The following is a 22,081-nucleotide window of genomic DNA, read 5'->3' as shown; positions in this document are numbered from 1 at the left end:
GTCGGGCTGGTGAGTGGAACCGGCAAACAGGACAGCTGGAGCCTGGGAGGCAGGACTGGGCCTCTCTGCTGGGACCGCCAGCCCGCAGAGGAAGTCGCTGACTCACTTAGGGCCTGAAGCTGAACCCGGTGTTGCTGGGAGTAGGTTCAGGGTATACTCGATGTTACGGTCCTATTCTAGCTCAGCAGTCTGAGGACAGGTTCAGGTCCAGCTCCAGTGCACCTGCTTGGCCCAGGAGCAGGGGCCTGGTTCACAGAGCAGAAAGTGGTGCGTCTCTGGCTGGTTGGATGCTGGTTGACATGGTGGGTGTTGATTTGCTCCTTCTCTCCCATCTCCGCCAGCACGGTTGTGCCTTCTTGGTGGATGAGGTCCAGACGGGAGGGGGCTGCACAGGCAAGTTCTGGGCCCACGAGCACTGGGGCTTGGCCGACCCTGCAGACGTGATGACCTTCAGCAAGAAGATGATGACTGGGGGCTTCTTCCACAAGGAGGAGTTCAGGCCCAATGCTGTGAGTAGCCACCCACCCTGGCTCCCCGCCACTCCTTTCTCCAAACCAGGAGCTGAGTGGACACCGACCAGGTCACATAAGGCCCCTGACACCCACTTCTTACCAGTGTAATTAACCAGTGGTTATGATCACCCAGCTTTGTGCGGGGCAACTTCCTCAGAGCCCACTGTCAGTCTCCTGCCCATAGGATAATGTTGTTACTAGCCGCTGCTTTGAACTGAGCACGTGCTCTGTGCCTGGCCCCATTCTAAGTACTTCTCAGGTCCTTTTAATCCTTAAAACAATCTAACCAAGTAGGTGTTATTTTTCTCTCCTATTTTGCCAACGAAAAACCAGGCATGGAGAGGTTAATTAAACTGTCCAAGTTCATACAGCCTGTTAAGTGACGAAGCCAGGATTCAAATGAGGAGCCCATGCTCTAAACCAGTACACTGTACTGCCAAATATACATAGGGGTTCTCATACACACACATACACACACAGTCATCAGGGGCCCGGGATCTTTTCTTCCGCTATTCCTGCATGTGCTTTCCACCCTCAAGATTGCCTTATGATCCAAGATCACTGCTGGAGCTCCAGCCATCATGTATCAGTTCTAGGCAGTAGGAAGAAAAAGGAGGAAAGGACAAAGTGGCCTCCTGCTTGTCTTAATAAAGCAGCCTTCCCAGAAATCCCACAACATTTCTGTTTCTAACACTTTGACTAAGATCTGGTCACATGTCCACTCCTGTCTCCAAGGGAGGCTAGGAAGTGTGTTTTAGTTAGCTGCACTAACACCTGAATAATTCATGGAGGAGTAAATCGGTGCTCACTGTAAATCAGACTGCCACCAATCCACTCCTGACTCCCCACCGGTATTTTCCAGGACAAATCACTTAACCTTTCAGAACCTTGGCTCCTCGTCTAGAAAATGAGGATTATAAGTAGTTAAGGGCCAACTGTCGTGGTTGCCCCAGGACTGAGAGATTGTCTAGGGCATGGACCGACTTGGTCTCCCTAACAGTAGCAGCCGTTGCAGTGAGATGACGTGTCTTACCCTCCCGGGCCTTGGTAGATGCTCGTTGGTCCGGTTTCTCTCCTCCCAAGACGGACACGTGTCTGAAGGAAGTGGGGCCCCTCCAGGGTGTGCCCGTGTATGAACCCTTCCAACACCCTGGGCCTCGTTCCAGCCATACCGGATCTTTAACACCTGGCTGGGGGACCCGTCCAAGAACCTGCTGCTGGCCGAGGTCATCAACATCATCAAGCGGGAGGACCTGCTGAACAATGCAGCGCATGCTGGGAAGGCCCTGCTGACGGGGCTGCTGGACCTCCAGGTACCCCTCGCGCTCCCCCGTCTGTGGCTCCCCGCCCTCCAAGGCACCATCTGAGCTCCCCGTTTCTGTAGGGTCCGCCCCTCCCCCACTCCCCGTCCCTGGCTCTCTTAAGTTCGGGCAGCCGTCCTCTGGGAAGCCTCGCAAACACACCGCACTCACACTCCCCCCGACACGTCACCTTGTCCCTTGTTGCTGCTGTGTTCTCACACGTACCACTCCACAGTAGCACTAACAGGACAAGCCACAGAAGTGATTTTAAACGTTCTAGTAAGCAGACGGACAGTAAAAAGGAAGGGGGCAAAGTTAGCAATAATGTGTCTTACTTAACCCATCACGTCCGCACGATGATTTCGGCCTGCCGTCAGTACGGAAAACAGTCACTGTGGGAGGTTGTATTCTATTAAGACTCGGAAACCCGGCCTAGACCTTCCATGGACAGCGTGTCTCCACTTGCACTTGCCACATCTCAGGCCACACGTGGCTGCTGCGTGGGACGACACAGCTCTCGGTTATAATTGCCTTTTTCTGTCAAGATCCCTGCCCGACACCCTCCCCCAACTTAGCGCGCACGCACGCGCACACATACACACACACACACGTGCACAGGACTCTCCCAGATGGGGCGGAGCCAGTGGGAGCACAGCCCACTCAGGAGCTGGAGGTCAGCGGACCCTCCCCGGTTGACGGTCACAAAGAGCCCATCCGCTGGGAGCTGGAGGGTCCAGTTGCCTGTGACCTGAGCAGAACCACCAGGGGGAGATGGCAGGGGTTTGGGGAGGGAGGTTGGTCAGTTGTGGTAACAGCCTGCATTATTGAGCACCTGCTGCATGCCTGGCCGGCCTGGAACAGGGGATCTCTGACACCCGCGGGGTGAAGTCCCGCAGCGGAGAGTGTAGCCACCATTACTACCCCAGTTTTACAGGTGAGGGAACTGAGGCATGGAGGGGCTGTTGGCTTGTCCAAAGTGAGACAGCTCCCATATGACACCCGTGGGGCTGGAACCTGATGCTGGCAGACTTCAAAGTCCATGTTCTAGGGGCGCTCAGGAGGCCCAGACGCTCAAGGGGTAAAGTGTGGCTGTTAGAGCAGCTGAGACCCTCCAGCTAGTTAGCAGGTGCCTGAACAAGCAGAGGAAGTGCTGCAGGGACTTCTGAGCCTCAGTTTCCCCACCTGTGGAGACCCACTGGGCCCTCCTCTGCTGGTGGACCATGTATGTAAGTGCCTGGCGCCCATATGGGCCCTTATTAACACCAGAATGTGGCTTTATCTCCACTTTTCCACCAATGAGATGACACTCGCCCCTCGGCTCTGCCCCGCTGCCCTAAGGTTATGGTTTTTTAACATTTATTTATTTACTTATTTACTTGACAGGGAGAAAGAGAGAGCGCGAGGGCACATATTCGGGGTGGTGGGGCAGAGGGTTAGGGAGAATCGATCCCACGACCCTGGGATCATGACCTGAGCTCATACCAAGAGTTGGATGCTTAACTGACAGAGCCAGTGGAAGTTCTGATAAGGACAGCTGACGTCCTCTGAGCACCTACCGAGTGCCAATCTTGTGTCACTAAATTCCCACCATGGCCCGTGGGGAACAAGAGCATTTACATACTTCAGTTTAAAGAAGAGGAAGGTGAGGCACGGGCCACTTACAGGGTGCTTCAGGAGAGAGAGGCAGAGCGGGTTTTGGACTCGGGACTGGATGTGTAGAGCCAGAGCCCGAAACCCTGCAGCCATCCTGCTGGAGCTGCACAGGCCTGAAGGCCAGACCCTGGGGTGCATGTAAGGAGCCGCAGTGATGGCCCGGCTGCTGCCCGGGTGATGTGCTTTGACGTGCCCCCCCCCCCATTGCAGGCCCGGTACCCCCAGTTCATCAGCAGAGTGAGAGGACGAGGCACCTTTTGCTCCTTTGACACTCCCGATGAAACCATACGGAATAAACTCATTTTAATGGCCAGAAACAAAGGTAAGTGAGCAGGACTGGAAGCTGGGCTGCATCAGGGATCCAGGTCACCTGGGGAGGGTGCACTGCGGGGCACAGGGTGGCAGAGGGTTCGAGGGGCTGAAGACAGTCTGAGTGCTCTTTCGGAAAAGAAGGGACAGGGGCCAGTGGGATTTCCTTATTCATTCACTCGATAGACATTCACTGAGAAGGTGAGTTACACAACAAAGGAGACAACTGAGATGATGAAGGAGCTAGACCATCGGGGCCCTTCCTTCAAGGAGCTCACGGTCTAGCATACAGGGACCACGTGAGACGGCTTTTCGTAAACCATCGGTTGCAGTTCTGCATCCTAGGAAGGAGGAAAAGGGGCTAAGGATGGAATGGTAGGGGGAAGTGTCGGACCAGGAAATCAGGGAGGCTTCCTCGAGGAAGAGGCATTTTACCTTAAGTCTAGCCAGGGAGCTGGGGCTGGCCAGGGGAAGGTGGGGAAGGGCATTCGGACACAGGGAGGGACGTGTGCAATTACCTGAGGCAGGATGGAGCCCACAGAGGTGGAGAAGCCCCTGGAACGGGGTGTGAGGAGGGGCCACGGGGCACACGTCACGTGGGCCTGCAGAGCCCGTTGTAGAGTCCCAGCTTCTTCCTGAGCTATGGGAAGCCATGGCAGAGGTGCAGTGGGGTCAGAGCGTGCGATCGGAGGCCCTAAGATGGGTCAAGCGTAGACACGGCCCCTTCACTGCTCCCTCTCAGAATTCCCAAGGGGCAGGGGTATCTCGCGTCCTCTTTAAGAAGAGAAGGCTGAGTTTCGGGGGCACTGCAGGGCCTTGACCAGGACACCCAGCTTGTCAGTGCTGAAGACACCCTTGAAAATCAGCAGGTCCAACCCTCTGTGGTGACAGCTCTGCCCCTCGCACCTGCTGCCGGCCTCCCTGGACTCCGTCATTTCCCTGTTTGCTTCTTTCCTTCCTGACCCTACCACGAGTTTCTGGAAGGCAGGCCTCGGCTGGCCTTGTTCGGGGGCAGCAGAGCAGACATTGGAGGTAGAAGGGAAGGTGGGAGGGAGAGAGAGAACGGCCGGCAGGCTGGGAGGAAGGACAGACAGAAGCTGGACGGAAGGAAGGTGCACTGCAGGTAGCCCCCTCCCGGCGGCCACGGCGCGGCTCTGTGCCCAGGCCGCTGACTCTCCTCCTGCCTCTGCTTTCAGGCGTGGTGTTGGGAGGCTGCGGGGACAAATCCATCCGATTCCGCCCCACTCTGGTCTTCAGGGATCACCACGCGCACCTGTTCCTCAATATTTTCAGCGACATCTTAGCAGACTTCAAGTAAAGAAGCCATTTCCACTGTGCTCTGAGAAAGCCCCAATCTCAACTGTTGTCAAATTGATTAGTTTGCCTAATTCATGTTTTCACTTAAAGTATCAGAGGCGAATGCGTAAACAGAAGGGTTCTTTGTGGGGCGGGGATGTTTGTGGTGGCTCGGGGGGGAGGGGACGGGCGGGAGGGGCTGGTTTTGATTTTCCTCCCTGCAGAGCCAATGACGCACATGGGTCTGAGCCCAGAAAGTCTGCGTGAGCCCTGGACATCGTCTTCGGCAGGGCCATGAGGGTCCTGGCCATATATGTGCCCACCTTGACCCCAACAGTTTCTTTGGAAGCCAGGCAAAGGAATGACAGCTGCTCCCAGGACTGGTGGCGGGGACTTCTGGGTTCCGGTCCCTCTCGAGTGCCATATTGCGTGATCAAGGATGCGGGCCCCCCTCGCCTGATGCAGACAGGCTTGCTTTCCCCCTCCTGCCCAGCCTGGGGCTCTGAGCAGGTCCCATGCACAGTTCAGCAAAGGACAGGACAGATGACACAAAGGCAGGACAGGAGGAACATTAGGCTGGAGCTTGCAGTGCAGGAAGGGGTCGCTCCACTCAGTGTATCTGGGCATCCTCTAAACTGTGAATTCCGTCCTTGACGGGGCTTGGCCTTGGAGAATCTCTGGGAGGCATCACCGGCACTTCTTACTCACCACCTTCCATTCCCCCGACTCTGTCCCCTCTGTTAAATGTGATCCCAGTCCTGGGATCCCAGTGTGTCCTCTGAGCATCCATGGGGACACACAGGAGCCAAAAAGTCAGAAGCACAAGCCAGTGGCCCTGGAGCGGAAGCCCAGGGCTTTGGGAAGCAGAGCCACCTCCCCCTGTCTCCCTGGGCATCTGGGGTCTGACCCGTGGACTCCTCGCCCCAGGGGCTCTTTCTCTACTCCCCTTCGGAGCAGCCCTCACTAGACGGCAGAGCTGTGCGAAGCCCTCCAGCACGGAGAACTGGTTGCTAAGCTAGATTTCTTCCTGAGGATAGCACCGTGAAACTCCAGGCACCAGCGCACCATGCAGAAAAGATGGCCTGTTGGTTCCAGGTCGTTTCCTTGTACTGGCCACTCCAGATTAGAGACTTTCCCGACAGAGAGGGGGACGTAGCTTACCAGGCAGATGAGAGTTAAATGCTGAGTTGGATGGTAGCAGAGGCCAAGGGGCCTCTTCTGGAGGCGAGACAGTCTTGGAAACGATCAGACTTCCAATGCTCCTACAAAGAGCCTCTGGTTGTCCCACAGCAGCGGACGGGTGTTGAGTGGGGCAGACTCAGAGGCCTCGAGGGAAGCGCTCCGCCTCCCGCTGCCTGCTCGGCTGTCTTGGGAACTGGACATAGCAAGATTTCAGTTTGGCTCTTTGATCTTCTAATAACTAATCATCCAAGACCTCAAACGGGTGGTGGTGGTTTCTTTTTCTTTTCTGCTTCCACTCTTCCCAGTGGTCCTCGACCTGTGTTTGTCGAGAAGAAAAGGCAGTGCATACTAAACAGACGCGGTCAGATCCGTGGCTTCTGGTGCACGCCTCATCTTGGGGTCTGTGCTAACCACGGCTTTCCAGGAGGACTTGTGTTGGTGTAGGGCTGTTGGCTCTGCCGGTTGAACGGAGGTGTCTGCCCCTCTCTGTGCAGGGTACCACTAGTTCGTATGTCCATCTGTTTATTCTGTCATTCCTTCATGGAACTCTCTCTAAGTCCCTCCCCTGTCCCAGGCCCGGTGCTAAGCACTAGGAATACAACATGGTCCCTGCTGTCGAGGGACTCCCATCTCACTGGGGACAAAATTCTTCAACCGGAAATCCAAGCGGAGTGGCAAGTGCTGTGACAGATGTATGGGAACGTCGGGAAGTCAGAGGGAGTGGCAGGCAGGCTCAGGAGGTTTTGGGGAGAAAGTAACATGGGGCACGAGTTGGTAGAATGAGCCAGAGTTCTCCAAGCAAGGCAAGGAGGAGTGTTGCAGGAAAGGGGACAGCGCGCTCAAAGACACGCCAGTTCATGGTCTCATACCTTCCCAGATTCCACAGGCAATATCCCAAGAGTTAAGGCCTTATTTAACAAGCCAGATGCAAACCAAACCCTAATTCACTTATTGGCACAAGTAGGCTTTCTCTGGAGAACCTCAGCATTGGGTGCCAACGGCAGTAAGGTCCCCGGAGTCCAAAAGGTTTTCAAGCCAAGGCGCAACCGGAAACTCGACTCTTTCGGTAGAGAGACTGGCTATAGGCATTGTGTTCTCTCTCATGAGGCAATCATGGAGAAATGAAATCGTTCTATCTGGAAAGGCACTTCCAGACTTATTCACTCCTTACCAAGGGAAGTTCCTTCGCGTGAAACTTTTTAAGCCATTTTTCAACACGATCTTGTTGGCTCAGGGCATCACACGAGTTCCTGAGGCATCCTCTTTTGGAGGTGGGGGTATAGCTGGAATAAATTCAAGGAAAAGACTCTCGGCAGGGCTCGAGATTGTAAGGGGGGAAGTGGGTAAAAACGGGGAGCCCAGCCGACAGGTGGCTGACGAGGGCGGGGCCCGCAGAGTGCTTCTGTTGCCAGCGGTCTGGGAATGAATCCATCTCCCATCAGTGCCATAGACCTTAGTTAACTATCTCTAGCAAGTCTTGTTACTTTTACAGAAAACAAGGTCCTGTAATAGCAAGTCTTAGCACATCCTCACTTTTATTATAATAAATGGATGTTTTTTTATAATTTTTACTGACACTCAGTAACCATGCAAAGTTGTGCACATTAATATACCTGTGTATCTATACCTATCTCTCTACATATACATATATATATATATATATACACATACATAGATCAGCTCATGGTAGAGAACCCCAGGTGGGAGCACCACCGACTTAAACATTCAAAGTGATCTTGTTTACAGTATTCCGTTGACAGTGCCAATCAATGATAAAGAAATTGACATGTCACAATGTAACTGATGACCATATACACAATTCCGTGAATTAAATCTGTTTCCTGCGTTAATCAGTATTCTTAATTAAAAAATTTATAATGGAAACATGAGCACGAACGTGGCCTTTTTGGGGTTGGGAACGGTTTAGTTAAGTCATCGTCTGACAAGTACCTATTAAACACCTATTATATACCACTGAGGGAGGTCTTGGGGGATTACTCTGCCTGCGTAAGTCTGCCTTGGGCTCAGGAAGCACCGTGAGGCCACTAACGTCACCAGAGCTCGAGGACTTAGCATGTGGCGGGGGCACAGGGGTGGACAGGGCGTTGTCCTCCCACTCAGCTCATCTCTTGGTGGGGGTATAGCAAGCCAGCCTAGGGTCCAGAATACAGGCAGACCCCAGATGCTGTAGAGGCACAGAGTGCAGGCCCCACGTTGGGCTGGAAGTTAGGTCCCTGAGTTCCATCTTCAAGGTTGAGAGGGACTGCTCCAGTGACTCTGAGGAGGGACGGAAGGCAGTCCAGACAGAGAGCAAAGCTAACCGGAGGCACAAAGACAGAGTAAGGACAGGCGTCCTGTGATGTGATCACAGAGAGACCGCAGGAGTCAGAGACTGGACCAAAGCAACAGGCGGGCTCGGCTGTAGAGGGCCTTCCCCGCCCTGCTCAGAGGCACCACATTTCCACGCTGTGGTGCGGGGTGGGGAGGTCACCCACCATGCTGAGCGCTCCTGTGAGGGACAGGGAGGCCGAGAGACCAGTCAGGAATCTAGGACAGTCAAGATGACTTGGTGGCCCGACCTGGCACGGGGATCGTGGGCCCCTGCCTCACTACTTCTCCCAGCTGTGTCAGTGACCCTGTGTGGCTCTGACTTTTCTCACCTGTAAAACCAAGGTGTGGATCTGTGGTTTTCCAGGTTTCCTCTACCTTGGATACCCAACATGTCTATAAAAGAATTTTCTTGGACGGCAAGATTTACCATTCAATGTGTTTTTGAAACAATCACATCTAGTAATGACAGTTAATCATTTGTTGAGCATCTACTATGCGCATTTTCCTGACAAACCTATAATTTTCCTGATAAACCTATGAGCTACGTATTCATATGCCTCTTTTTAAGGTGAGGAAACAATCTCAAAGAGGTTGGGGGAACTGCTTGGAAGCCAGGATTTGAAACACAGGTGTATGAAAGATGGTCTCTTAGTGTATAAACAGATGTGTGTCTACACACATGCAGTCGGGTTAGGATCGGGTGCGGGCAGGGACTGTCTTCCACTCCAGGACCTTTCCCATGGCCAGCCTAGCTGCCAGCCTGCCCACCTGCCTTGTAAAGTCAACCTGAACTGGTCGGCATTCCTATGTGCTCTTAACGTAACTTCCTAAAGTGGATGGTGGAAGGTACCAAAACCTCACGGTCAAACACTCTTTGTTAAAACCAGACACTGCTTTCTACTTCCTGTTCTGCTTTGGTGCAGGGGAGGCAGAACGCTGCAGGGGAAGGACCTAACTTTGCTGCTTTCTAGCTGGGTGACCTTGAGCAAGTCCCTTCACCTCTCTGAACCTCCTTGGCAAAAGGAGGGTGCTAACAGTGAAGCTCGCTAGCATCTATCAAATGCTGCCCTGGACCAAGCACAATTTAAGTGTGTTCCGGGTAACAAGTGAGTCCCCCCAGCCAGCCTAGGTGGGTGCCACAGTCACCGCTGCTTCCCACAGGAAGAACCCAAGGCACAGAGAGAACTTCTCTAACCGGTCACAGCTACAACGTGGCAGGACACACAGCGTCTCACTTACGGTTCTATTTCTGAACGGTCTGTTTCTGTCAATGTTAAGTTCCCACCCGTAGATATTAAGTCTACTTCCTGAAGCGGATACAAGCTGAGCCGAGTCCTGGAATATATCTCAACTGTTCATCAGTGAAATGGATGTTTTGTCACCAGAGCTGGTACAAACATGGCCAGATGGTATGGGCCCTGCCTGATTAATTGGGCAGGATTTCATGGTTGAATGCCACAGGATCAAAACAAGGCCATAAAAGCTGGACTCTGCCTGGGGTTCAAAGGGACCTTATTGCTTTCCATGTGGGGACTCATAAGTCCTGAAGTCACAAAGCAGCAGTGGAAGGAAAGCTCCCACCCCTGGCCGTCTGGGCAGTCTACCCCAGACTGCCCCCCACCCCTGCAAGCAGCAGAGCCCACCACATCGGCGCTGGGGAGGGCACTAAATGTGGTCCTTGAATGGTAGAAGTCTTATCTTTGGTAAGCGGCGCAGGTGGGACACTCGCTCCTAGCTGCGCACACTGTGAATGTCCCTGACTAGCGCCGACCTCACTGTGCTCTAGGGGACCACGTCTGTGTGCGCAGGTGGCTACGAAGGAATACCCCTGCTGGCTTACAACCTCCTGTGAGCTCCCCAGGTGCATCCTGGAACTGGACCCCATACATGGGGGGTGGGGTAGGGGACAGGGCGAGACCCAAGAGAGAGGCAAGCCACCACGGATGGGCAGGTGGCAGGGGTTATAAGGGAACTTAACTTACAAGCCTTGTCCTGGGCAGCTGCAAGATGAGAGGCTCTCCAAACCCACCTGCCAGAACCTTAAGAGTTTATATGGAGGTCTTCACTGGGTTCACTGGCGTCCACTGCGCAGATGGGCTCAACACCACATCCCTTGGGCAACTTCTGGAAACAGAGAAGTCAGGTGGAATCTACATTCCAAGGACAGGGGAAGGGCTGAAGAACCTTCGACTGCCCGGGGCCAGTTTGAGGGTCAACTGGCAGACATACCCCCTTGAGGACCTCCCCAGTAATCATACACTGGAAGGCTTAAATGGTAGACATGTATTTCTCACAGTTCTGGAGGCTGAAGTCCATGGTCAGGTTCTTAGTCAGGACCTCTTTCCCTGTGTCCTCACATGGCCTTCCTGGGGGCACACACACACACAGAAAGCCTCTTTATTTGTAAGGGTCCTATCCCATCATGGGGACCCTAATCATCTCCCAAAGGCCCCACACCTCCAAACACCACTACACGGGGGTTATGGTTTCAGCCGCTGAATTTCACGGCAGGGGCGGGGGGATACACCTTCAGTCCCTAGCAAGTAATGGATGGAAACAGGTGTGGTACAGACCACCCCATCCCCTGCAGCTAAATTATACCCAGCCCAGGGCACAGAGGCGCCCAGAGTTCAGACGGGTCTCAGCAGACTGGCAGGAAAACCACTCTAAAAGGAACAAATGTGACCATGTCACCAATGATCTCCACGATTTCCCGACATCAGCTTAGCTTCCGAGTCCAGAATGGGAATTCAAAGTGGAGAAACTTCCCTTCATCTACAGAGTTGGCTTGAAAGAGAGTTTTGGTTTTTTGTTTGTTTGTTTTAATTTTTTTTAAAGATTTTATTTATTTGACAGACAGAGATCACAAGGAGGCAGAGAGGCAGGCAGAGAGAGAGGAGGAAGCAAGCTCCCCGCTGAACAGAGAGCCCGATGCGGGGCTCTCTGGGATCATGACCTGAGCCGAAGGCAGAGGCTTAATCCACTGAGCCACCCAGGTGCCCCTGAAAGAGTTTTTTTTCTTCATCTGTTAAGCCAGACAACATGCTCTGTCATAAAAACTTAAAAACGGTATTAGGAGGTTATAAAGTTGAACGTGGACGTCTGCCCTCCGTCCTGTCCACCCGCCCCACCCCCGACTGTAACCACTGTGAACAAATTAGAACCTACAGTTTATACAAACGCAAAAACAAGACCACACAAAACTGTTCTGTTCTGTGGCTTGCTTTTTCCACTTATCATTATCCTATGGTTACCTTTCCACATCAGCAGATATAGTTCAACCTCATTCTTTTTTTAATTTATTTTATTATTTTTTAAAGATTTTATTTATTTATTACACAGACAGAGATCACAAGTAGGCGGAGAGGCAGGCAGAGAGAGAGAGAGGAGGAAGCAGGCTCCCCGCTGAGCAAAGAGCCAGATGCGGGGCTCGATCCCAGGACCCTGGGACCATGACCTGAGTCGAAGGCAGAGGCTTTAACCCACTGAGTCACCCAGGCGCAACTCATTCTTTTTTTTTAAAGATGTATTTATTTAATTTAAAGAGAGAGCATGGTGGGGAGGGGCAGAGGGAGAGCGTAACTCAAACAGACTCCTCGCGGAGCACAGAGCCCAACCTGGGGCAAAGTCCCACGACCGGGAGATCACGACCTGGGATGAAACCAGGAGTTGGGTGCTAGGTGGACTGAGCCTCGCAGGCGCCCCCCAACATTTCTTTGAAGGGCCATATAATGGTCCGCACTATGGTTCTACCGACATTTATTCACCACATTACCTACTAACAAACACTCAGTTTACTTCCAGTTTTGTCACTGCTGTTCATGCCTTTTACTATTAGGAACATTCGATGAACAGCCTCCTAAGTCTGCTTGGGTGTTTCTATCAGATGATCACGTGGGCACTGTCTCCAAAGTGGGGGAAATCGCCCATGTATCTAAGAACCACTTGTATCTCCTGAGAGCAGATGCTTTATTATCTGCATGGCCTTCAGGAAGGGTAAATCCCAGTGAGTCTCAAAAGTTGGGGTGCCTTGGAATTACCTAGGAAGCATAAAAATACAGATACCCCGAAGGCGCCTGGGTGGCTCAGTGGGTTCAGCCTCTGTCTTCAGCTCCGGTCATGATCTCAGGGTCCTGGGATCGAGCCCCATGTCAGACCCTCTGCTCAGTGGAGAGTCTGCTTCTCCCTCTGCCTCTCTCGGTGCGCTCTCTCTCTCTCTCAAATACCAGCATCTACCAGAATCTGCAGGGGTTGCGCACAGGTGAGTCTGGACATCTCCCAGATACTGCCCTCCTGGTGTGTGCCACAGGAGCCCTTGGGTGGTCAAGTGCAGATCCGGTGGTTCTGGCTCGGGAAGACGAGGATGGAACAACGCATGTGCTGTGTGCCCTCTGCTGGTGCTGTGTGAGCTGACAACCCAAGGAAATGGAGGTTCTTTCCTGCCACAGCTGTTGAGAACGGGGCTCTCACCTCCCGTGTGCGATGCTTCAGGGCAGTGACTGTCAACCGAGGCTACACGTGAGAATCACCTGAGAAACCCTGAATAGCAATGCCTGGTCACAGGTGTGGGCAATGGTATGGTTTTGTTTTTTTTTTTTAAGATTTCACTTACTTGACAGAGAGCAAGTGCAAGCAGGGGGAGAAGCAGGCTCCCCGCTGAGCAAGGAGCGTGATGAAGGGACCCTGGGATCATGACCTGAGCGAGAGGCAGACTCTTAACTGACTGAGCTGCCCAGGACCCCTGGGCAACCATATTTTTACAAAGCTCTCCAGGTGATTCTGCACATGGAGCCGGAGCTGAGAACCCCAGGAACACGAAGTCCGCAGGGATGAGTTACTCTAGCGTTTTCTGTCCTGATAGTCTATTCCTGAAATTCCCAGCCTGGCTGCATTTCAGAATCAGCGTCAAGCTTTTCAAAAAGATTCTGGGGACCCATCCCAAACACAACCAGAATCTCCGGGGGTGAGGTTCACTCAGGTAATAGCTTACAACTAGACCAACTCAGGGGTTGAGTTAATTCTTGTCTTTAATGAGGCCAAAGTCAAATCATTAATACCTCTTAAGACATTTTATAGGGGTGCCTGAGTGGCTCAGTGGGTTAAGTGGCTCCCTGCTCAGTGGGGAGTCTGCTTCTCCCTCTCCCTCTCCTGCTCCCCTGGCTCTCAATGAATAGAGAAAAAAATCTTCAAAAATAAAAATAAAATAAAGGATCACTCTGGTGATCTCAGGGTCCTGGGATGGAGCCTACATCGGGGTACCGTGCTCAGCGGGGAGTCTGCTTGAGGAGTCGCTCTCCATCTCCCCCTGCCCCTCCTCCCACCCATGGTCTATCTCTAAATAAATAAACATTAAAAACTAAAACAAAAACAAAGGATCACTTTGGCTGCTGTGAGAACAGGCTCTAGCAGGGGAATGATCATGGCAGCAGCAGGTTGCAACAGCCCCAAGGAGACATGAGGATGGTGAGGATCAGAACGGCAGGGGTGCACAGGGGGAGAAGTGGTCCGCTTCTGGTTGGATTTCTGAGTCTGCCTAGAACAAGAGGTCAGTGGAACAACATGGCATTTCCCCTGAAGAAAAAGCCAGTGCTTGTGAATGGGTTGGTGGCCTCCGGGACACCCAGATGCAAACCCAGGCTCTGGGTCAGGGCTCGGGCTCCTGCATGCAGAGCCCTTATGTCTGAGAAGACCACAGCTATGCCCACACGGTGGGTGCCCAGTGTCCCCAAACACCTGAGGGACACAGCCACACTCCCCAGACCAGGGTCTCCAACCGCAGGAATCAAATCCACACGCCTACGACCGTTATGTTTGCATCTTTAGCTACAACTGAACACGAATTACAAAGTGCGGTTTCTTCTTGTTTCTAAAAGATCCCACACTTTAGGGCGCCTGGGTGGCTCAGTCGGTCAAGCCTCTGACTTCAACTCAGATCAGGATCCCAGGGCCCTGTGATAGAGCCCCGAACAGGCTCCTTGCTGAGTGGGGAGCCTGCTTCTCCCCGTCCCTTTCTGCTCCTCCCCCAGGCTTGTGCCTTCTTTCTATCACATAAATAAAGTCTTTAAAAATATGTAAATATAGGGGCGGCTGGGTGGCTCAGCGGGTTAAGCCGCTGCCTTCGGCTCAGGTCATGAACTCCTAGTCCTCGGATCGAGCCCCGCATCGGGCTCTCTGCTCAGCAGAGAGCCTGCTTCCTCCTCTCTCTCTGCCTGCCTCTCTGCCTGCTTGTGATCTCTCTCAATAAATCTCTCTCAAATAAATAAATAAAATCTTTAAAAATATATATATGTAAATATAAAAGCTCCCACACTTCCTTCCACCATTCTTGCTCTGACCCTCCAGGCTCTCCCTAGTGCTTAGGATCAAATCAGGGTCGGCCCCAACACGTGCACGCCGCCCTTGCTCTGGGTCCTGCCTCCTCTTCATGGTGACCCGCTCCCCCAACTGCTCCCAGTCACCTAAATACACGTGTGCACTGGTTTACTGGCTGTCCTTTCTCTCCCAGACTCCCCCCGAGATGGACCCCAATCCCCTGCTTTGTGGTCAGTGCTGGGCAGAGCCTGGCACAAGAAATCTGGACAGAATGAAGGGCTGATCTGGAAGCTTGAAGGAACAGTCTTGGGTTATAGGCGTTACCTGCGTCTGTGAAATGGAATAAATTAACTATGAAAACCAAACTTCTTTCGTGTTAGTCACTTTTCTCAAAATGCCATTTTCAGTCTACAGAGAAGGCTCACTCTCCATACATTTCATACGCCACATAATTTTTTAGGGAGGCAGGGGGTGGTGGGAGAAAGAGAAGGACATGGGGCCCGATCTCACGACCCTGAGATTAAGACCTGAGCCGAAATCAAGTCAGGTGCTTAACAGCCTGCGCCACCCAGGCGCCCCTCATACGCCACATTCTTTTGTAAAAACGAAAATGACTTAAGTACTAGAGGCTAAAGGACCTACAAGCACTCAGCGGGGGTATTCTGCAATTTCTGAATTTGTTTTCACACAGAGTATTTAAGGGAAAAAATCAAATTATCTGCACCTTGTGTTTTAGGCAAGGTGAGCTGCCTACTGCTTTCCCCAATTTTACTGAGCTCTAACTAACATGTAACACTGTATCAACTTAGGGTACAACGTAATGATTTACGTATGTATACAATGCAAAATGACTACTACAATATGGTTAGTTAACATCAGACATCTCACATGTTACAAGGCTTTTATTTTCTTGTGACAGAGTATTTGCCATGGTTTACCACTAAGATAATCATGTTTTTGGGGAAGCAGAAAACCCAAACAATTCCAGGTACAAGATAACACCCGTGTTTCTAGAAAAACCCAGAAGCACAGGAAGACACCACTTCACACCCACTAGGATGCCGATTATCCAAAAGAAGGACATGGAGAAACTGGAACCCTTACGCAGTGCGGGGGGACAGAAGACCACGCAACCATTGTGGGAAAGCCTGGCGGTTCCTCACAAGGGTAAACATAGAGTTACCACCCACCCAGTAATCTCACTTCTCAACACACACCCGAAAGGCCCGAAAGCACGGCCTCAGACTTCTGTCCACCCATGACGACAGCAGCATTAGTCACAAGAGCCAAGCGCTGGAAACAATGCAAATGTCCATCAACGGATGGAGAAACGAAATATGGTCTACACACACCTTATTCAGCCACAAAAAGGAATGAAGCTCGTACGGGTTATAGTCCAGATGTGCCTCAGACACAGGATGGCAAGCGAAAGCCAGACATCACACACCACGGGGTGTCTGATTCCGTCTACACCAGATGTCCAGGATAAGCCAATCCACACAGACAGAAAGCAGATGAGTGGTTACAAGGGCCAGGGAGAGGGGGAATGGGGAGTCATGTTTAATGGGAATAGAGTTTCTCCCTGGGATGACAAAAAAGTTCTGGAATGGACAGAGGCGGTGGTTGTACAACGCTGTAGACATGGTTAGTATCACTAAACTGTTCACTAGAAAATGGTAAAAGGATAAATTTACATTCTGTATATTTTACAATAAAAAAGGCTAGAAGTCCGCACATCGAAACATGCAGTTACTGACTTCTGAGAGGCAGAATAAGAGAGATCACGCCTTCCCTCCTCTGTACTGTTACCGACTATGTAACAGACATGTAGCACTGACTGCAGGGAAGGGCAGTGCATATAATCAGCTTCGGTTTATAAAATAAGGTACCAGAATACAGTTCATCTCACTTTATCACATCGCAGGGCGTTCCCACAGGAGGACCCGCAGACGTCTGGGTGTCAAACACAATCTCAGCAGGAGTGCTATGCTCACCGGGCCGACACCGGGCCGACACCTGTCCCAGTCACTGTGCGGTCACCATCCCGGCGGGGTCAAATGACCCCCCTCTATCTAGGCTTCTTCCCAGTCCTTTCTCGGGGTAAGCCCCTGAGGGGGCCAGGCACAGGGCTCGGGACATCCCTCCTGACTGCCTGGAAGCCTTGCAGCACACCCTGACCTCTGCAGTGACCTTGACATTTACTGTTTAGTCTCATACCCGTCCCATGTGACAAGCAGGATTTTACCTTTCACGGATGTGACAACCAAGGTTCAGCGAGACTTGATAACCTGCTGCAGGACCGGGAGTTGAGAACGGACAGCACCCGAGGGTTTTCACTCTGAATCCTGGGCTCCCCACCGCGCACCTCCCCACCTTCCGATTTCTCAGCACGGCACCACTTGAGTGAACCCGACGTAGCTTCATCCAAGAACTGGCAGTTAACAGAAAGTTCTGGCCATCATCTGGCTGAATGTCGCATACAAATACAGTAAGAATCTGTACTAAGGACCTCTTTCCTAAACCCAGTCACTAGCTCCTGCCTCATCATTTCCTCATCCCAAAAGACAAGGGTTTGGAGACCCTGGCAAGGTCTCCAGCGGCCTGATTCCGCTGTGGCCTCACCCACACCCTCGGCCTTCCTGCTGGAGATCCGGGTGGCCCAGGGCCACCCGGAGGCCCGGCTCCCAGCTCACTTGAGGGTGTCCAGCATCCCAAACACCTGCATGAAACGCTCTCTGTCCAGGACGCGTCCGTAGCGCAGGCTGAGGTAGAAGGTCTGCTTCCCGCCGTACTGCTGGATGCGCACGAACAGCTCCTGGGGCCGGTCCTTGCTCTCCGTCAGGGGGATCACATCGGCCACGGGCCAGTCCGTGTCCTGCCGCCGGCCCCAGAAGGTCAGGTGGGCTACACGCAGCACAGTGCCCGCCTCGTTCACATACAGGATGCCCACCAGCCTCCGGAAAAAGTGGCTCATCCAGAAAAGCATGGCCAGGGCGAAGCCGGCTACCCCACCCGCCAGGCACAAGTTGCCGAGAGTCACGAGGCCGTGTGAATACCCATAGAAGCCAGGCGGCAGGGCCAGCAGCGTCAGCGCCGTCTGCGTCACCTTCAGCCGGGACAGGTACTTGAAGATTCGGATAGCATCGAACCGGTAGACCATCTGGAACTGCTCCACGTCTGTGCCTGCAGGCTTCTCCTTCGGGGTGGGGGTCCTGCTCCCCATCCACCTCCCAGGATCCTGCCCGGTGCGGCACCACAGCCCACATGCAGGCCTTCTCCAGGCAGCTGGGCCTGCCAACCGTGGCACGGCTCGGAGGAGGGCGGCCTGGAAGGGAGACAGGACAGCATTGCTCTCAAGAACTCAACCACGCTGATCATAAAATAAACAAGCGCAGAGGGGTGCCTGGGTGGCTCAGTGGGTTAAGCCTCTGCCTTCGGCTCAGGTCATGATCTCAGGGTCCTGGGATCGAGCCCCGCATCGGGCTCTCTGCTCAGTGGGGAGCCTGCTTCCCCCTCTCTGCCTGCCTCTCTGCCTACTTGTGATCTCTCTCTCTCTCTGTCAAATAAATAAATAAAATCTTTAAAACAAAACAAAACAAAACAAAAAAACACGCACAGAGCCCCTTACCCAGAGGCTCCCGCCAGTCCTGTGAGGTTGCGATTACTGCGGAGACACAGGGAAGGATGCCTTAAGTTCATGTGAGCTTCACACAGGCGGTGTAAGACCGTCCCATGACCTTGACCCTTGAACACTGCAGGGGCTCAGGACACCAAGCCCCATGCAGTCAAAAATCCACCTGTAACTCCTGACTCCCCAAAAACTCAACGACTGATAGCCTAGTGTTGACCAGGAGCCTTACTGATAAGTCGGTTAAACCATGTTTGTTGTTACACGTATTACATACTGTGTTTTTAGAATAAAGCCAGCTAGAGCAAAGAATGTGAATAAGAAAACCACAAGAGGTGGGAGGGAAACACAAGAGAAAATACATTCACAGTATTGTATTATCAGTACCATTAAGTTTACCTTGTTTCCAAGATGAATTGTCAGTAGCCTCATCAACACTGTCTTGGAGGACACAAAACACGGTAGATAGTATCTATGTTACTGACACCAAACACAAAAAAGGCTAAAAGGGAGATTCCTATTTATAAGAACAACAATTCATGGACTGGAAACAAAGTGGCAGCCTAGAGTAATCGATACGACTGTTTCCCAGGAGCCTGCTCTGGACGCTAATGAATGAACCCTTATAAAATTCTTATGGCGCACAGTACTACTGTCAGGTTCTGAATACAGTATGGGAAACACTGTTCCTTTTTTTAAAAAACCACCTAGGACTGATGATAGACTGATATGCATCTTTTCCAATTACGGGGCCGGGGGGGCGGCGGAGAGGGAGGTAAGGGGCATACTGCAAGGTAATTAAATCTCTGATGGCATAAAGCAGCGTTACCAAACAGTAAGAACACACAGTTACTTTGATATTACATAGTACTCACCTGACAGCCTCTAAGGACAGGCTACCCACTTCCAAAGGCCTCTTGCACATGTTCTACAGGGTGAACGCCCAGGCAGAGGATGATGGCACAAAGCGTCCCCTACAGTTCTTGCTGTACAGTTACAGGATTTCCACATGAAGACACTCGCTCACACACACAACAGGGAAGTTTAACCGTACACCACAATGACTCTTCACTATTTATTACACGGAAGCGGGTCAGCGGGAAGATCTTCATCCTTGTCACCTTCCTGCTGAGTAGGCTGAGGACGAGGAGGCCCCGGGCTGGTCTGGCGGTCTCAGGGGTGCGGGGCGGGGGGGGGGGCGCTGGACAGGTGGAGGCGGCGGAAGGGCAGGCAGGCGAGGCAGGCACACTTGGCCTAACTTTAGGGAAATACATCGTAATTTCTGTCTGACATTTTCACTCTTTCATTTCTCTAAAGATATTTCTGTCTGGCACCAAGCCCTCTTCCATCACCTGCTTGCGTCTCAGTGCCCGAATCACGAAGGGTCCATGTCGTAAAAGAAGTCAAAGCCCGTCTTGAATAATCGAAAACCTTCTGCCAGGTTGTCTAACGTCAACATGTTTTCTAGCCCTGCTTCTTCTACATCTTCCTCATGTGGCACTGGTCCAGAAGCTCTCATCCCCACAGAGGCGCCTTCAGCTAACTCCTCTGGTATGCAGTCTAGGAGCTCTTGACGTGGGAACTTATCAATGGCCTCTGAGTCGGCAGAAGCTCCTTCTCCTGCCATCCTGATTTTTTAAGCCAAACCTCTTTCTAAAATTATCAAACCATCCTTTGCTGGCATTAAATTCTCCAGCTTTAGTTCCTTCGTCTTCCTTTTGCTTCAAGTTGTCGTGTAACGACTTTGCTTTTTCTCGGATCGTATTAGAACCTATAGGGATGCCTTTCTCATAGCAATCCTGCACCCACATAAAAGCTGCATTTTCAATACGAGATAAAAAAGTATTTAGCAAAAAGTGCAAGGTCTTTGCCCCTGCTGGTGCAGCTGCTGCAACGGCTTCATGGATTTCCTTTTCTTTTTTAACAATGGTCCTCACACTGGACTCATTTCATCTTGAAATGACGGGCAACCGCGGCTGCCGACTTTAATCTACATATCGAGCAATTCAACCTTTTCTTGTCATGTCATGATTTTCCTCTGCTTCTTGGGAGCACTTCCAGAACCACTAGTGGCATTTCGTGTGGGTTCCCTGGTGTTATTCAAGGTTTACGACATGGCACCAAACACGACGAAAAATGCGTGAGAACCAGGGGACCACTTTGTACTGCCATTTGAGATTTACTAGCCACGAAGTGCTAACACGGAGATGAGGGCAGCACACGCCATGCGAAGCACATACTAAACCTGAGCTCACCGAAACAGCAGCAGGGGGTGGCCACGGAATGATTACAGTAGTACAGCATGCACTGCGGTTAATTTTACGCAGTTAGGAGTTAACACTGCATCTTCATGTTTCTGTTTCTCTCGACTACGAATGAGGCCATGTACAGTTCTCCAAGGTTCTGTGCGCATTCGGATAAACTTTCTAGAACAAACTTGCGTATACTATGGTAGTAAATAAAATAAACTAGTATCTCCCTGTATTTTAGGCATTAGTGACATACCGTTTTTATTTTTTCCGTATTTCCAGGCTACGCAGTTCATTTGCCAGGTTTTCTGAATTACGGCAAACCTCCGAAAATCTTTCCAATGTATTTATTTTCAACAATCAACACAAAAGTGGACGGACACAGTTCAAACCCGAATTGTTCAAGGGTCCCCTGTACTTTACCACTTTACCACGGAGGAAACTAAACACAGAGAAGGTAAGAAATGTGCCCAAAGACACACAGCCAGTGAGTGGGGCATCGTCTGAATCTCAAACTGGCCCTCTTATCTTCGGGCAGTCCGAAGAGGTACAAGAAAGGTGGCAGAGCCTTCATTCATTCAACAAGTACCCAGGGACAGCCAACTCTGGGCTGGGCACCGAATGCATAAGGCCGTGGGAACACTTTCCCCAGCAGGAACCAATGTCGTAAAGAGTAACAAATCCCTGCCATACTTCTAATAACCTCCTGATTCTCTGTCAGGTAAAAGCATCATCTTCGGTCCTACTGTTTTCTGAGCCCAGTTTGGGCAGGGAGGGAGGCGCCAACCCGCAGCCCAAGGGTTTTATCAGGTGCGCGGCTGTACACCTCGAGGAGAGCCGGGAAAGATGGTCCTGGCTTGGGGGCCCGATCTGGGTTCCGACCTCGGCTTCTACACACACTAGCTGTGGCCCCTCGGGCAAGTTCCTCCACTTCTCTGGGCCTCGGTTCCTTCGCCTTTCACAAAGGGGATTCACGACAAGTCAAATGAGACAATGGCTTCAAAGACCTCGAACGCACTTGGTGCACCCGAGGATCTGACGCGCGGGGACAGAGCCCAGTGAATTTCAGAGAGCGACCCTGTCGCCCACACCATCGGAGCGCAGGAAAGTGCGGCCCAGCAAGCCTTAACCTACGCCGGAGGTTCACCGCCACCGCGGATTCTCCGAATCAGAACTCCAGGAACCTGCCTGCCTGCCGAACCCTCACCACGGCCCCGAAAGCGAACCACCTCCCGCGGTTCCCACCACACCACCTTCTTACCATGGCTTCGTTTCCTGCCGCCGGAAGTGAACCCCCTCTGTCCCCGG

General features: G+C 52.1%; 2 protein-coding genes and 1 long non-coding RNA gene across 7 annotated transcripts in view; 1 reads left to right on the top strand and 2 right to left on the bottom strand.

Moving 5' to 3' along the window:
* ABAT (4-aminobutyrate aminotransferase) overlaps positions 1-8,137 on the top strand; it is an 81,549-nt gene extending 73,412 nt beyond the window's left edge. For both annotated transcript variants that reach the window (XM_032326670.1, XM_032326671.1), the window contains exons 13-16: positions 342-509; positions 1,679-1,825; positions 3,677-3,788; positions 4,972-8,137. In XM_032326670.1, the coding sequence (XP_032182561.1) occupies positions 342-509; positions 1,679-1,825; positions 3,677-3,788; positions 4,972-5,093 (549 nt within the window). In that variant the 3' untranslated portion in view covers positions 5,094-8,137. The remainder of the gene's footprint in view (positions 1-341; positions 510-1,678; positions 1,826-3,676; positions 3,789-4,971) is intronic.
* On the bottom strand, positions 503-22,070 carry LOC116580447. 2 transcript variants are annotated; one of them, XR_004281661.1, is made up of 4 exons: positions 22,035-22,070; positions 4,294-4,415; positions 1,546-2,309; positions 503-1,104 (listed from the first exon to the last, which is right to left on the bottom strand). It is a non-coding gene; the product is annotated as an uncharacterized LOC116580447 (long non-coding RNA). The 2 variants fall into 2 exon arrangements; XR_004281660.1 differs by lacking the exon at positions 503-1,104 and having other exon boundaries at positions 1,820-2,053; positions 2,149-2,309.
* Positions 16,435-22,028, bottom strand: TMEM186 (transmembrane protein 186). Of its 3 annotated transcripts, none has more exons than XM_032326678.1 (3): positions 21,030-22,028; positions 18,924-19,026; positions 16,435-18,221 (listed from the first exon to the last, which is right to left on the bottom strand). In XM_032326678.1, exons 2-3 carry the CDS (start codon positions 18,954-18,956, stop codon positions 17,586-17,588), a joined length of 669 nt encoding a protein of 222 aa, XP_032182569.1. In that variant the 5' UTR covers positions 18,957-19,026; positions 21,030-22,028; the 3' UTR covers positions 16,435-17,585. The 3 variants fall into 3 exon arrangements, with proteins under 3 accessions (XP_032182569.1, XP_032182568.1, XP_032182567.1); XM_032326677.1 differs by lacking the exon at positions 21,030-22,028 and adding an exon at positions 19,400-21,023; XM_032326676.1 differs by lacking the exon at positions 21,030-22,028 and having other exon boundaries at positions 18,924-19,393.
* Positions 22,071-22,081: the final 11 nt, after the last annotated feature.

This window comes from Mustela erminea, chromosome 20 (assembly GCF_009829155.1).
Source record: "Mustela erminea isolate mMusErm1 chromosome 20, mMusErm1.Pri, whole genome shotgun sequence".
Taxonomy (NCBI): Eukaryota; Metazoa; Chordata; class Mammalia; order Carnivora; family Mustelidae; genus Mustela; species Mustela erminea.
Note: the sequence above shows the minus strand (reverse complement) of the source record. Positions and strands in the feature narration are given on the sequence as shown.

Excerpts from the sequence above, each read along its gene's own strand:
- TMEM186 (XM_032326678.1), bottom strand. The coding sequence starts at position 18,956 with ATGAGGCTACTGACAATTCATCTTGGAAACAAG. Across the intron at positions 18,222-18,923 it reads CAATTCATCTTGGAAACAAG|GCCGCCCTCCTCCGAGCCGT; the intron begins GTAAACTTAATG and ends TCTCCCTTCCAG.